This window comes from Poecilia mexicana, unplaced genomic scaffold (genome assembly GCF_051168715.1).
Source record: "Poecilia mexicana isolate PSO_F unplaced genomic scaffold, ASM5116871v1 scaffold_2, whole genome shotgun sequence".
Lineage (NCBI taxonomy): Eukaryota > Metazoa > Chordata > Actinopteri > Cyprinodontiformes > Poeciliidae > Poecilia > Poecilia mexicana.
Window position 1 is genome coordinate 45,588,651 of NW_028263371.1, and position 15,278 is coordinate 45,603,928.

The 15,278-nt window shown below is 38.3% G+C and overlaps 2 protein-coding genes across 4 annotated transcripts; both read right to left on the minus strand.

The window, feature by feature from the left end:
* Positions 1-182: 182 nt before the first annotated feature.
* On the minus strand, positions 183-10,129 carry dnajb2 (DnaJ heat shock protein family (Hsp40) member B2). Of its 3 annotated transcripts, none has more exons than XM_088001714.1 (11): positions 9,762-10,122; positions 8,589-8,684; positions 8,210-8,319; positions 7,908-7,961; positions 7,635-7,748; positions 7,322-7,396; positions 7,040-7,166; positions 6,847-6,917; positions 4,399-4,671; positions 1,207-1,280; positions 183-561 (listed from the first exon to the last, which is right to left on the minus strand). In XM_088001714.1, exons 2-10 carry the CDS (start codon positions 8,651-8,653, stop codon positions 1,252-1,254), a joined length of 918 nt encoding a protein of 305 aa, XP_087857840.1. In that variant the 5' UTR covers positions 8,654-8,684; positions 9,762-10,122; the 3' UTR covers positions 183-561; positions 1,207-1,251. The 3 variants fall into 3 exon arrangements, with proteins under 3 accessions (XP_087857840.1, XP_014832712.2, XP_014832710.2); XM_014977226.2 differs by lacking the exon at positions 183-561 and adding an exon at positions 729-1,070 and having other exon boundaries at positions 9,762-10,121; XM_014977224.2 differs by lacking the exons at positions 183-561; positions 1,207-1,280 and having other exon boundaries at positions 1,487-4,671; positions 9,762-10,129.
* A 2,200-nt stretch (positions 10,130-12,329) lies between these two features.
* LOC106910559 (tubulin alpha chain) lies at positions 12,330-15,153 on the minus strand. The gene is made up of 4 exons (XM_014977227.2): positions 14,999-15,153; positions 13,791-14,013; positions 13,554-13,702; positions 12,330-13,427 (listed from the first exon to the last, which is right to left on the minus strand). Exons 1-4 carry the CDS (start codon positions 14,999-15,001, stop codon positions 12,450-12,452), a joined length of 1,353 nt encoding a protein of 450 aa, XP_014832713.1. The 5' UTR covers positions 15,002-15,153; the 3' UTR covers positions 12,330-12,449.
* Between the last annotated feature and the right edge of the window lie 125 nt (positions 15,154-15,278).

Consider the following 15,278-nt stretch of genomic DNA (forward strand, 5'->3'; position numbering starts at 1 on the left):
CTGATGTCCAGTTCCTGTGAAGCTTTGACTCTCTGATAGCAACTTCAGTTGTTACAATTTCAAGCTAAAAATATGTAAAGGAGATCAAATTCTAGCCGTCAATCCAGTGTGTGAGAGCAGTTGCTTTTAAAAAAGGTTTTGCTAACATTAATAAAATAAATAAAAATTATTAGGGAAATTCATTTTAAAAGTGTATTCGGAATTTTATTTTAGTGATTAGTCTAGTTGGCTTTGCTCTGTGCATTCCCCAGAGAATGTAGATCATAACTTTTCCAAAATGTTGCCAACACTTCCAGATCCAGAATGTTCCATGACAGAGGTTGAAACTCAAAATGAATAAAAACCGAGCAACTTGATTGTGCAAAAAGTAGCCTTCCTGTTATCTGCTGAAACTCTTCCCAAATCTCACTTACTTACAGCTTGGATAACCAACAGACATGAATAATTGTAAAATGTTTCTTATTTTCTTTCTCCGACTTCATTTTTTAACATCTCAGGAAGCTTCCAGGCCGGCCCCCCCATGACTCATATCCTCCACAGATCTTGCGTATGGTGCGTTCACTGATTAGAAAAAAAAAAAAGACCAATTGAGTTTTAAACCAGCCTGTCAGGCCCAATCAAGTTCAATTCAGCTGATTCTGATGAAAAGCAGATTTCACTGTGCGTCCATGATTACAATTAATCCTTCTTCCAACAACAGGGAAATTAACACAAAATTAACCCAAGTAAAAAGTGGGAAAGAAAATCTTTATTTCCTCTGCTTTATGTCTTGAAGATATTATTCCTAATTTGTCCAATAACTTCATTAAGCAAATATGTCATTTCCTAATCTTTGAACAGGACTTACATATTTTGTACCAGTTCTCTAAAGCACTACTTTAGTAAGAATCAGTCAAAGACTTGATAGTACAAAGAACTATTTTCTTGGTTTTCAAACCATCCTTTTTCTTTACCAACAGCTGCAAATACAGACACACAAAGTAATAAATACAATGCTTTTTAAAGTTTAATTCCGAGATGGGAGACATCTTGGGCAGAGAAAGTGCATTGTAGCGAGTATGACCTTTGACCTGCAAAAACAGATGTTAAAAAAAGGCGTTACAGTTTATCTTAAAGATGATCAGTAGGAAGCTACATTGGGATCAAAAAGAAGGAGAGAAAAATGTTTAATGTTCAGGGTGTCTCAGAGTCACACTGGTCCTTTACCTCTAAGTTGGGCTTAAGGGCACAGAGCAGCAAGAGCCAATCAGGTTAGCTTGTGAAGGCCTTGAAGTCTGAGTCTGAAACAGGAAGCAGGAAGTATAAGACAGGGCTTTCACTCATGCACCGAGATTAAAACTAAATATTTGATCAAGTATATCATGAGATAGGATTTAGTCATACAAGTCGGAAATAAAAAAAATATATATATAACTATCATTTCAGACACAGTAAGATGATTGAAAGAGGCAATATAAAAACCTGAAAAAAATAATCCAAACTCATCTTAAGGCTCAATTTTTATTTGATATTATCCATTAAGCAATGTTTAAAAAAATAACACTGTAGTGCAAACTAGAACAATATTGCAAGGCAATTGATACAACATTCTACCATTCCTCCTCTTTACTGTTAAGTGTGTTGTTCTTCACACTAACAATTAAGAGGACGAATGAGCTTTTATTCTTTCAAAATAATTCATTTCTTTCCCCTTTGCCAGTGATAGTAATAATTTTATCCAAAACAGTCACAACGTAAAACAATGAAAGCACTGATGAAATGTGTGTGCCTAGAGAAGAACAGCAAAATCTCACGCTTTGCTGTATGAGGAGACAGAAAATCAAGTCAGACAGATGCTGCCTGAAATATATCTTTAACACTAGACACTACTGGTAACTTACTTTTAATGTTTTGGCATTTGGCACCAACAACACTGTTCTTAACTTAAGATGCGATCTTCACAAAAACAACAATCCTTCTCACAGTAATTATTGTACCACGATTTAACATGATTTTTACCTCATTCAAGGTCTAAAACAAGGTTTTTTCAAATCAGACAGCACCAATCATAGCAATAGCCCACACTAACACACACACACACACACACACACACACACACACACACACACACACACCCACACACACACACACACACACACACACACACACACACACACACACACACACACACACACACACACACACACACACGCACACAAGCTCTCTGACCCTATTAAATTCCTACACTTTGATCTGCACATAATGAATTATTACTGTAGTTTACGTAATGTGCCATTACAGTGAAACGGTGAGGTTAAAGACTCCATAAAAATATAAAGGGCAGCTATTAGTGAGTGAGCAGAACCTCACATTCTTGTGAATTAGTAACACAATTTATTTGCTGTCGCCTTAATCTGTTGGTTATTTCTTAAAAAGAAAGAATAGAAATTATAAAGTTACACTTCATCAGGTAAGAGGAGGCTTTTATCTAAAGCAGCTTATCAACACATTGTGAAGCAACGTGGGATTTTAGTCTCTAGTCCAAGACCGCTGAATGAAAACTGAGAAAGTTGGGAATTGAACCAGTGACCTCCAGTTGAAGGACCAACTACCTCCCTGAAGTCACAACAATCCAATTCAAGGTAAGTGTAGCTCTGATAGTATTCTGAAGCTCTGCCTTAACAACATCAGCCCTCCTGATCCATTAGAGTATGTCTTTGCACATCTTTGCATATGTAAAGGCATTTTTAACCAAAAAAATAAAACAGATCAAGCTTAGTTAGACTGGATAGATTTGATCAGTTAGCATCCATTTTAAAGTCTTTGACTAGGCCTTTCTAACAGATAAAGACACTTTGATATAAACCATTCTACTGTAGATATGGCTGCCTGTTCAGTGCCACTGGAAAGTGAACCTCCACCACATCTTTGACTCTTCTGCAGACTCTTCGCAACAGTTTCTCTGTACTTCTATTCACCGTCCAGTCAACTCTGACCATCTTTACTCTCCCTAGAGAAGAACATACCCACAGAATGACGCTGCCACCACCATGTCTTACAATGGGGATGGTGTCTTGAAGGTGATGTTCTGTGTAAGGTTTGGCATTATTTAAGGTGCTTATCATGTAGATCAAAAAATTTCACTTGGCACGCCTTTCGTCTACATTGGTTGCAGAAAACGTTTAAGCTGGAATTATCTAAGAGGTACTTTCCCAAGGCACTGTACATTTAATTACACTGTTCTTTAAGGTAGTTTGTTAAGAAAATTGTGTGCATTTTGAACATGTCCAAGTTCAAACGTTGTGCTTCAAATAATTTCATTTTTAATCAACGATTCTCAGGTAATTACAAAAGACTTATGTAATCAAACAGATAAAAACTGCCAGAGAACGTCCTGTGTGATGCTTTTTGATTTTAGTTTGTTGTTTCAGACTGACATGGGTTTGGCACATTACAATTACTCAGTCTTTGCCATAGAGTCTGAACAAGAACATTCTGTGGCAGAATTGCAGTTAACCCACACACTCACACACAAAGCCAGTCTTACACATTTCATTGTTATAAGGCTTTTTCTTGTTCCTTAAAAAGAACCTAATACTTTTCATCTAATTCCTTAGCACCAACATGCTAAAGAACAATCCCAGTTCAAACTTGTTCACTGAAACCAAATCTCTTGTAGCTCAAAATCCAAAAAACACACTATCCCCAATTTCGAACAATTTCTCTTAAGAATACAAAACTCAAAGCGTTTCTCACCTAACTTCCTACCCGCTGCACCTGTCAGCTCTCGTCCTACTCAGACATTCCCTTTCCCATCTGTGGAAATATTAAAACTGGCAAGTGCACAGTCATTCAGAAGCAATCATTTGATGTCCTTTGCAGCTACAAATCCAAACAAGTTTAATTTTGAGGTTCATTTGACCTCATGTGCATAAGTCAAGATTACACACTGAAAACAATCACCTGCAAGACTTTAAAGTTTGTTTCTTTCAACTGCTGTTTTTGACATCAAAATCTTTAGCCTTGAAGAAGGATTTTTGCACTCACAATGCAGTGTGGCGACTCGAGCTGACACCATGGTAAGTAAAAGCATGGGAAGCCTTCCCAAATATGCATTTAAACCACACTAGCACATAACACACCCACACTTTTTCTTTTTCACACAGCCTTCAGATGTTTTTGCCGCAGGTTTGACCTTTTCTTCACTCGGAAGTGCAGTGGCAGCAGCTGTGTCTGGCTCTTTGGTTCCTTTTTGCTTCGTTTCAATAATATTTCCAGAACTTGTGCCAGATTTAAAGTGACCTCCGTCATCTTGCTCCCCTGCAGCTACTTTGCAGCCACTGGACAAATTAACTTTTTGTCCTTCTCCCATGCAGCCCCCAACATTAACGCATTTGGTTCTACCCCTACCCCCAGCACCTGGTATGAAGGTGGTAGCACTTTCTTTCTGCTGGGCCTCCATTTCTGACAGGCTGCATGCCAAAGCCATCTGAAGGTCTTCATCATCTTCTTCATCTTCACTGTCCCCTGTGGCCGCATGGTTGTAGCTGGGAGCTGCACTAAATGAGCGATGTGGAGTCGCAGAGCGGTCGTAGTGGCGGGCTGATCCGTTCATGATGGAGGGCTTCTGAGAGGACTTCTCTCCTTCTCTTCTGCTGAGCTCCATTGCGAGAGCCATTTCATCTTCCACACCTACGAGGAACACACACCGAGACGTGGTTATGTTTATATAACATATGGTAAAACAAATTAAGTACTTATACTCAATATTAGTTATATGTAGTAGTGTTAGAGCTGTGGTTGAAACAATCCCACCATTATAACTTTCAGAATTAGATAAAACATTTGCATTTTTAGGGGGAACAAATTGTCATGTTGGCTACAATAAACACTTTCACATATCAAAATTTTTTGGATCATGAAGTGCAAGTAGGCATACAAATTAATTCAAAGCTGTTGCAGAATGAAACAGAGTAGAGCTGCAATACAGGGCTGGACTGGGATTAAAAAAAAAACGGCACTGGCATTTCTGGCCATGGCTGGCCATCATAATTATTTATATGATATGCGAAGGTATCCATGTAAAATAAAGAGCTCTTCATCAAAGTGGCTCCATAAACTATGAAAAACAAAGATACTTTGACTAAATGTTTTCTCTGGTTACCAATGATAAATCAGATATTTCACCACAGCAATGTTTCACTAAGATTTTATGGAAAAATTACTGGAGGGTGTAACACTTGCTGCAAACCATAACATTGTATATCAAAATAACATACTAAGTAGCACAGCAAATACCATATTAGTTAAGCATAGCATTATTATAAAACAAACACTATAAAAGCATTTATCTCTCTTTTACGCAGTTTGTGCACAAAACTCCAGGCACTGGCATTTCTGGCCATGGCTGGCCATCATAATTGGTGCACAAAACTCCAGTTTTGTGCACCAATCCCTCATAACACTACAACCTAACATTATTAGCCAAGTTTTAAGTTTGATTAAATAAAATAAGTCTTGTGGTCATTTCTTATGCTGAGCATTTCCGCATTTTGGCTACAACTCCCCCAGATATTATTTAGTAAAAATGTCTCTAATAATTTTTCTTTTACATTTTTTCTAACCATTCTACTTTTTTTTCCTTACTTTTTTGCTTTTTGTGTATGCCAGCTTACATGTAGGATACCCCTCTAAAATATTTACCCTCCTCCCCATGTAAAATGTGCGTCTACATGAACATTTCGACTCCTTCTTACCGGGGTGACAGCAGCTAATCTGACCTCTTCCTCAATCTGTCTCTGGGTCACGTCTCTCTCAACATCCTCCTCCGACGATGACGAATCCACTGTATCGCTAATTCTCCCTGCTTCTCCAGCCCTCAATCTGTTCTAGCGGTCGAAGTTTGTGTGGTACACATGTGAGTTAGTTTGGCTTTTCTGCGTCCATTTAGGGGCTTTTTTGCTTTTCTTCTCACAGTTTTTCTGGGCCCGCCCCACCAAATATCCACTTGCTTCTCTACTTCGGTCAGATGAAATGAAAAATGTATAACTTCAGAAGAGAGGAGAGGGGCATTCCAAGAAGGTCTGAGGGATTTCATTGGATTAGTCCAAGAAAAAGCATTGGGACGTCGCGGTCAATAAAAATGATTTTTAATATACTCTTTTGATTACATTTTAACAGCCAGCCCAAATTTGTCCATCAGCCCACCGGGGATTCCCTGGTGTGGCAGACGGGCATCCACTCCTGCTGCCATGACTAGTAGACATGATCAGTGACTTCCAAAATAGTCACAACTATACAACTCCTTCTAGTTTTTGAAGATTATTTTTATTCAATTTTTGGAGGAGATAGATTTTTTTCACAGATTATCTCTTACACCATGCTGTCACAGTATAGTGACGGTTTTAACAATGTTGCATACTGTAGCTTTAAGAATGAGAACCCATATGTTAACTTTCTTTAGTTTAACATGTACTCCCTATTAACAGTCTTGTTTGTTTTTGGGTTGAATTGCCTAGTATACATGTCACAATAAAGATGGAAAAAGTTTGGAAGTGATTTACTATGGTCTCATTTCTTTTAGGTCTCAGATATCTGCAATTTAAACAGGCATTTGTGTCCTTTTGAGAGTTTAATAATAACATAAACACAATAAAAGTAAATAAAACTCTTAGCTCTTATTTAAGGAAGTTAAATATGAAGGCTATATTCTTCATAATAGATTGAACAGGAATTATTCCATTTTATAAAAATGAAACTGGAGAAAGGTTAACAGAGTTACCAAATGAAGTGAGAATGGAAAAATATACTATGACTAAAATAATATATTTAAAAATTTCTCACCACTTATAGTGTTCAGTTTCTTACCATTGATAAGGACACTCTTTAATACCCCATCCTCTTCAATCTCTATCCTCTCCTTCCCATTTTCCTTTATCCTGCAAATAAAACAAACTAGGATTAGTGAAAAAGAAAAAAGCTGCACTTCATCTTTAAAAAAATTACTCTAAAGGAAGTATTTAATTGGCTGAATGGTTTTATAAGCGGAGGTTTCACATACTTCTTGGTGGTGGTGCTTTTTCCATTTACAATGCGAGTGGAGGTAGAAACCGATCTGAAGTTAGATCCTCCCATGCTCTCCATCCCACCGAGACCACCGAAAGAGGAGGAAAAGGAGCTAAATTCAACTGCAGAAAAGCAAAAAAAAAAAAAAAAGAAAGAAAGAAAACAGGAATTTTTGCAGATATCCAGCATTTGTTAAAAGATAAGAGTTAACAAGCTATTTTAACTGAAAACATATTATGAAATTGCTTATTGCTGCATTAAGCCCTTAGGTGTTTACCTCCAGATGAGGGAAAAGAGAAAAATCGACCGGGGCCAAGGCGAGAATTTGGGACTCCAAACGATGCAAAGTCATCTGGATGAGAAATGCAGTCATGTTAGCATATATCAGCGCATAAATACAGAAGGAATAGCATCAAGGAAAGGGATGATGATTTCCACTAATGTCATTTTTGTCCAGTACAGGTGAGATCAGTTACTTTAATGACTTTTTCATTAATGTACATCTATTTCCTAACTGAGAAGAAAATTCCAAAATGTTTTAAAGTCATAAAGAGAAAATAATTTAATCTTGTCCCAACAGTTTGACATACCAAAAAAGCTAGCAAAAGGATCCTGTCCACCAAAAAACTCTCTGAACACCTCATCCGGGTTGCGAAATGTGAAGGTGAATCCTGGGAGGTCTGAGAAGTCTGTAGTGGTAGAACCTGGGAAATGATGACGTCAGAGTTAGTGGATGAGGAAAAAGCAAGTATCACTATATCAGTAACTGGAAAACAAGATGACTGCTAACATCAAATGTCAGCAATTAAAGTAAGTTGCCTAATAACTATTGATCTTCCATACATCAGGGTACGTGTATTTACCTGAGTGTGGCACATTGTCATTTCCATATCTGTCATAAGCACCTCGTCTGCTTTCTGTTGAAAAAAAAATAAAAAATTTAGGTTGAAAAATATGTTATGTTAAATATGTTAAAACTGAATATTACATGGTGCTCCGTTAGCACGTTGTGAATAAGAGAACTTTTTTTTTTAATTGCTTGAAAGAGGATCTCATCAAATGGTAAAAAGAGTTTTTTTTTGTTTTTTATTCTAATTTTTGTTTGATTGAGTAAAGTGTGAAGAGTTTAAAACACACCAACACAAATCTTTAAGTTATGACTTACTGTCAGACAGGACTTCATAGGCCTCAGCAAGTTCTTTGAATTTTTTCTCTGCCTCTTCCTTGTTGTCTGGATTTTTATCTGGATGCCATTTCAGGGCCAATTTCCTGTACCTGCATCAGATATTCAAAAAACAAATGCCAATACAAAATATACAACCACACAAATTGAATAAACATGTTTTATAGCATAGTATTATTATAAAATTAGTTGCATTAATGGAACTGAAACTAAGAATTATAAATGCCCTCTCATTTAGCCACGTCTAAATGGCCAGGCCAGCAATAAGTTACATTTGAAATAACGTTTTTATGTATATATGTATATATATGCACACTTGACCATACCACAGACAGCCATCAAATACTCTTATTGTACTTACGCCTTCTTGATGTCATCCTGCGAGGCATTCCTGGACACTCCCAGCACACTATAATAGTCCACCATATCGCCTCGCGTCACTCTTTAAAACACCACTCTGAAATTCAATCATATACTCATATTTTACTCATATTTGATCTGGGTGAATATCTTACTGAATATTATTGTTGTCCATTAAGGCAATTACAAAAAATGTAAGATAAAATAGCTGTGGCAGAATCACCAAAAACTTCTTAACTATCAAAATAACATTAAATATTCTTGATAGGTATTTTAGCAAAGGTACCATAAAATAAAAACAATACTGTGCATGAAAAATGCACAGTGGATTGTTTAGTTTCTCCAGTTGATCTTCTGCTTTACATTTTAGTTAAAATTTCAAACTATTTCTTCCTTTACAGGTATATGGTTTGGAAAGTAAAGCTATCTGAGGAGTTAATCATACATCAGATTTATAAAAGATGACTTTTTTTAATATGCTTGCTAATAAAAAATCCATAATGGGTAAATTTTCGTTAAAAATGCCTATTTTTTAATAATAATAATAATAATATGTGACGCATTGCAAATTGATGCTTAAAAAAACACAATCCTGTGCTCATTACTAAAGTATAGCAGTTACGGTTACTTTTAAGTACTTTTTTAAAATAGCAAAAAATCTCTTCAAATCCCAACTACCAGCTAAATGCAGATAGAAATAGTAGCTCGCTTAAAGCATTAAAAACGCTTTGGAAAGTAAGTATTGTAGTGTCCTTGACCTTAGTGTAGTCAGCAAATTTATAATAGCCACAACACGTTAACCATCATGCCAATCTCATTAGTCTCCTGCTGCAGCAGTTTCCAAGCAGGAGAAACTAAACTAAACTTAACTTTTTATCTCCCCTCGGGGAACTCCATGCGCTCACACAAGTGTTATATGCAGGACTGTGGCATCTGACAACTGCTGCTGTCATGACACTAGGCCATAAGAAGCCTAAACACGGCAAATGTGCTTACATGCACAGGTGCTGTGCTCTTTCAGTGCGTACAGTTGGGGGAGTAACCATTGTTTCATAATATCAGAGCCACATAATTCCTTTTATGGTGAATTTGGGCTTATTATAAACAAATAACTGAGTGTAATGTTAGCTGATGATAGCCACACCTTACACGCTGCAGACAAAAAATTACATACCTTTCAAGTGTTACGATCCAGGCAGTTGAGCCGTTTGCCCTCCTTACAGATGACAGTTAATGTCTTGTGGAATAATTTTCTCTGGTGACAACCAAGTAGCCACCTCCCTTTTCTGTTTTGCTTCCAAGATGTCTCGTCACGAATATGTTTTCCAGGGATACAGTGTCACTGCAGGTTATGGTTAAGCCCTCGTGCTGTGCTCCCGTGTTTTCACAAGAGAGGACATGAAGACAGATAACCCAGTTTACGTTGAGTGCCGCTGGTCTGAGCTGAGCCGCTACGTCACTGCGAGCGGACAGAAGACGTCTAGAAAATACCAGCGTTTACTACACGTCACAAGCCCCGCCCACTCTCGTCTAAAACTTCTACTGTCATGTTTACAAACCGAAAACTATGGCGGTTGAGTTAATGTTAAGTATCATTGTTGGGTGAAATTCTTTGAGTGACGAGACCGAAGCTTTGGAGTTATGCTTGGTATATCATTGGACATCATATATCATTGGAACAATTTATATACACGACAAAACCACAAAAAAATAGCACTTCCTTCATCAGAATATCCTATCCGTTTAAAATGAAAAGCTATCGCAGTTGTATGCACTAATCTTTTTAGAATATCCTACCTTTTAAAAAAATATATTTTAAATGCAGATGTTTGTAAGAATAAAATAGTATCAGACAGGGCAAAGTTCTTATCGAAATTAAATTAAACACAGACATCTACAAATACAGATCACCACAAACTCTTTTTTGTGCATTAATATGGAAGAACACTTATTTAATCTTACACCTCATTTCAATTTAATGACTTACAGTTATCAAAAATATCCACGTTCCTGTTCAATATGCTGTGCTAAAGAGCCAACAAATTACGTAGACAAAATGGTTACAAACTAACTCATAAGATAAGAAAATCTAAGGATACACAATAGTAATAATGACTATTTAAATAATCATACAGCAACACTAATTATCAACTCCTTGCCAATGCACAACTACAAATTATGTGTGTCTAACCATTGCACTCTGGGGTAAACGGACAATTTTCCTTAATAAACCGAGTAGTATGGACTTCTACAATACATATTAATGCCATCCAATGTTTACCATTTAACATGCAAGATATTTAACGTCCCTGATTTTTTACTTAATCAAGGATAATGCTTAAAGTTATCCTTGATGTTTAACATTACTGCCAATGTTTATGAGATGTCAAACTTCATCTCCAGAAAAGTTTGCTTTTGCATTAAGCATTGGAGATAAAGTAAAACATAAAGCCTGGTGGCCCGCAAGGCAGATAAAACTCTGGGAGAAACTGACTTCGGGCAATAGCTATGGTTGTAAGCGGGAACCCCGTCTATAAATAGGAACATTCTGTGTTCATATTTCTAAGCGATCTTTGGGCTGCTCTTGGTCCGATACCCCACTTAGGATCCGTTTGCCGCGGCAAATAGAGCCCTAGGATCACTGGGACACTCAAACCCCTCCACTACGATGAGGTGGCAGCCCACGGAGGGGGAAAATAAACAAAGCCAGGAACAGTTCTTTAATCTGAACTGATCTGGAGAGAAGCCAGAAGGTGGCGCTCTGGTGTTTCTAACTAAACAAGAAGTTTAGATAGATTTAAAATAACTCACAGCCTGGGTTTAGTTAGAAACAAAACCTTTTGTAACTAATTTATCCTGAACGGATGGATGCAAATAAAACAGATTACATTTATATTTTTGAAATTCTTCAAATAGCAACCCGACCCTGGTCAAAGACTGCTGTGACGGCGTTTATGTCCAGCAGGGGTAATTTTACTGCATCGTTGTACTCACATAAAAACAATCAGAGATTATTGTTGTTGTTGTTGTTGTTGTTGCTGTTGTATAGTTTTCAAGCTGTAAGTGGTGAGTGACTGAACGATCTCGCCACGTCGCTCAGTCTAAACGGTGTGTTTACTGGTTAACGTAGGCAATTGTATAATGACTAATGTAAACAAAAATGAGCTCAACATTTTTGTAAATAATAATTCACACAACACAAAATTAAACCTGCAAACATTGTACTTATTGACGACTAATATATTAAAATAAGGCTTTTCATAACTGTTGCTGATGTACTTATTGAATACATTTTAATCTGTAAAACAAGAATTTGCAAATAAGTTCATATTTTTGTATGTCTGACTTTCTAAATTATAAATAACATTTTCTGATTAGTTCTCAGTACTCAAGTAGCTTTTTTACATAATACTTTTTTTGCTCTTACTGTGAACTCAAATACTTGAGTAATTTCTTGGACAATTCTTTCTTACTATTAATTCAATAAAATATGTTGATTAAGTGCTACTGTTACTTGAGTACAATATTTGAATATTCTAGCCAACTCTGATTATGAGTCACATTTATACTACAGTTGTGCAGTTCCTCTCAGGCAGTCATGTGAGGTGTGTCACAGAAAAAAAATGCCTCCTGATTGCTTTTGCTTATTTATTTGCTTTGCACAATTGATTCCCATGATGAATAGGTCTTTTAACCTTATTTGCTATGCATTTAACTTTCAAAAAGAACACAATTCACCTAATTCATTCATTTGAGCCTTTATTGATAATACTGACAGATCACCTTCTCAGCATTTATGGATGCTGCTGGGAATGTGCTCTATTCAGAGCAACATTTGGAATGTGTGCTGGTTTTAGCCCCCTTAATACTCCTCTCCCTCTTCATCCTCATCTCCCATGCTGTCGGTGCCCACCTCTTCATAATCTTTTTCCAAAGCAGCCATATCTTCTCTGGCCTCTGAGAACTCTCCCTCCTCCATTCCCTCTCCAACATACCAGTGGACAAAGGCTCTCTTGGCATACATGAGATCAAACTTGTGGTCGAGCCTGGCCCAAGCCTCAGCGATGGCGGTGGTGTTGCTCAGCATGCACACAGCTCTTTGCACCTTAGCAAGGTCTCCTCCAGGAACCACAGTTGGAGGCTGGTAGTTGATCCCCACCTTGAAACCTGTGGGACACCAGTCCACGAACTGGATGGTACGTTTGGTCTTGATGGCGGCAATGGCCGAGTTGACATCTTTGGGTACAACATCGCCACGGTATAGCAGACAGCAAGCCATGTATTTGCCATGACGTGGGTCACATTTAACCATCTGATTAGCTGGTTCGAAGCATGCGTTGGTGATGTCAGCCACAGATAGTTGTTCATGGTAGGCTTTCTCAGCAGAGATCACTGGAGCATAGGTGGCCAGAGGGAAGTGGATACGAGGATAAGGCACCAAGTTGGTCTGAAACTCTGTCAGGTCAACATTCAGGGCTCCATCAAAACGCAGGGATGCTGTGATTGAGGACACAATCTGGCCAATAAGCCTGTTCAGGTTGGTGTAGGTTGGTCTCTCAATGTCAAGATTTCTACGGCAGATATCATAGATGGCCTCATTGTCCACCATGAAGGCACAGTCGGAGTGCTCCAATGTGGTGTGGGTGGTCAGGATGGAGTTGTAAGGCTCCACTACTGCTGTAGAAACCTGGGGTGCTGGGTAGACAGCAAATTCAAGTTTGGACTTTTTCCCATAGTCGACGGAGAGTCTTTCCATCAGCAGGGAGGTAAAACCAGAACCAGTTCCTCCACCAAAGGAGTGGAAGATGAGAAAACCTTGCAGACCAGTGCACTGATCAGCCTGAAAAAAAAAAAAAAGGTTTGTGAGGAATTAGAAGTTGTCTCCAGCCAGAGGTATAAGTTAACCACAGCCTCTCAAGAAATCAAAATCCTGTAAAGCTAAAGCAAAAAGCCTTCAAACCCTCACCAGTTTACGTGTTCTGTCCAAAACAAGATCTATGATCTCCTTGCCAATGGTGTAGTGACCACGGGCGTAGTTGTTGGCAGCATCTTCCTTTCCTGTAATAAGCTGCTCAGGGTGGAACAGCTGACGGTACGTTCCTGTACGCACCTCATCTGTAAATGAGCAATAGAAAGATTAAAATGACAACTAATTCACAATGTCAAATATTTCTAAGTGATTGTTCATCTACAGACTGCTGACCAATGACAGTAGGCTCCAGATCGACAAAGATGGCTCTGGGTACATGCTTTCCTGCCCCTGTCTCACTGAAGAAGGTGTTGAAGGAGTCATCCCCTCCTCCAATAGTCTTGTCAGAAGGCATCTGACCATCTGGCTGGATTCCATGTTCAAGACAGTACAGCTCCCAACATGCATTGCCCATTTGGGCTCCAGCTTGGCCAACATGCATAGAAATACACTCACGCTAAAGAAATAGGAGAGAAGGTTGATTACTTTATTATCAGCATATGTTCATATACTTTGTGAGAATGTTTGCACACAGAGCTTGAATTATAGCACCAAACACTGCAGGCACTAGAGTAACTAAGAAGCATATCTGGGCGTCACTGAAACATATAAGGAAGTCTCCATTGTGTCTTGGCTTTCAAAAAATAGATTATTTGGCAGACAGGAAGGCCATGCGTCAAGAAGATGGAAAATTCTTACCCACACCTCCCATTCCTGTATCCCTCCCTTTCCACATCCCCTCCCCCATTTGGATCCCTCCTCCCATCCTGTCCACAGCTGCAGACTGTAGTGCTGTGTAACACTAAGAGATGTCTCCCTCTCTCTCTCTCTCTCTCTCTCTCTCTCTCTCTCTCTCTCTCTCTCTCTCCCTCTCTCTCTTCCTCTTTCTCCACATTTCCTAAAGCAAAGATTCCTTACAAAATGTCTGCCATCTAGCATGCACTGCAGGCAAACCACTCCTCTTTTCTCTTTCCTGTTTATTTCATCCCTCCCACTGCCACGATTACCATGACCAGTCCCACTGAGAAAAGAGAACAGTAAATCTAGATTTTTTCTTTGTCCTTATTTGGATATGTTTTCTGCTTCTTAACAAGACATGCTAACATGAAACACATCTGGTAATAAAATTTTTGTAACATATGAATTCTCCGTTATCTGATCAAGTTTTGTCAAGTCTACATGAATTGTTAATTTTTTTTCCTGAATTACAAATACTCCCACTCCCCTCCTCCAACTAGTCAATAAACACTCTCTGAAAGGCTTTGTTATGTAAAATGCATTCTCATTGATTACTGCTCACAGGGGGAAAAGTTCCCTTTGTATCAAAACATTTATTGCAGCAGAAGCAACTTAGCTTTAAAGAGGCTCACATGTTGAAGGTAAACAATGAAAATAGACAGTGGAAATTTCCAAGCTATGTCATCAGCTAAGCAGCTACTCACCATTTTGTCTGCTTGTCCTTCGACTGACGATGAGGATTCAGACACAAGGGAGAAGTGCAGGAAAAAGGGAGAGCCAGGGCTTATATACACAAGGATGTGAAGGGGGCTGGCAGTAAACCACAGAAAGCAGCTGCATAGTTTATTGGCGGGAGGGAACAGCAGTTAAGAGAAAAAAAAGAGGCAAGTTCCTGCCGTTGCTTTTCATTATAGAAACCTTAAAACAGATTTATACAGTGTTTAGGGCGTTGCAAAAAACACTTACAAGTTCTGAAGGTATCAG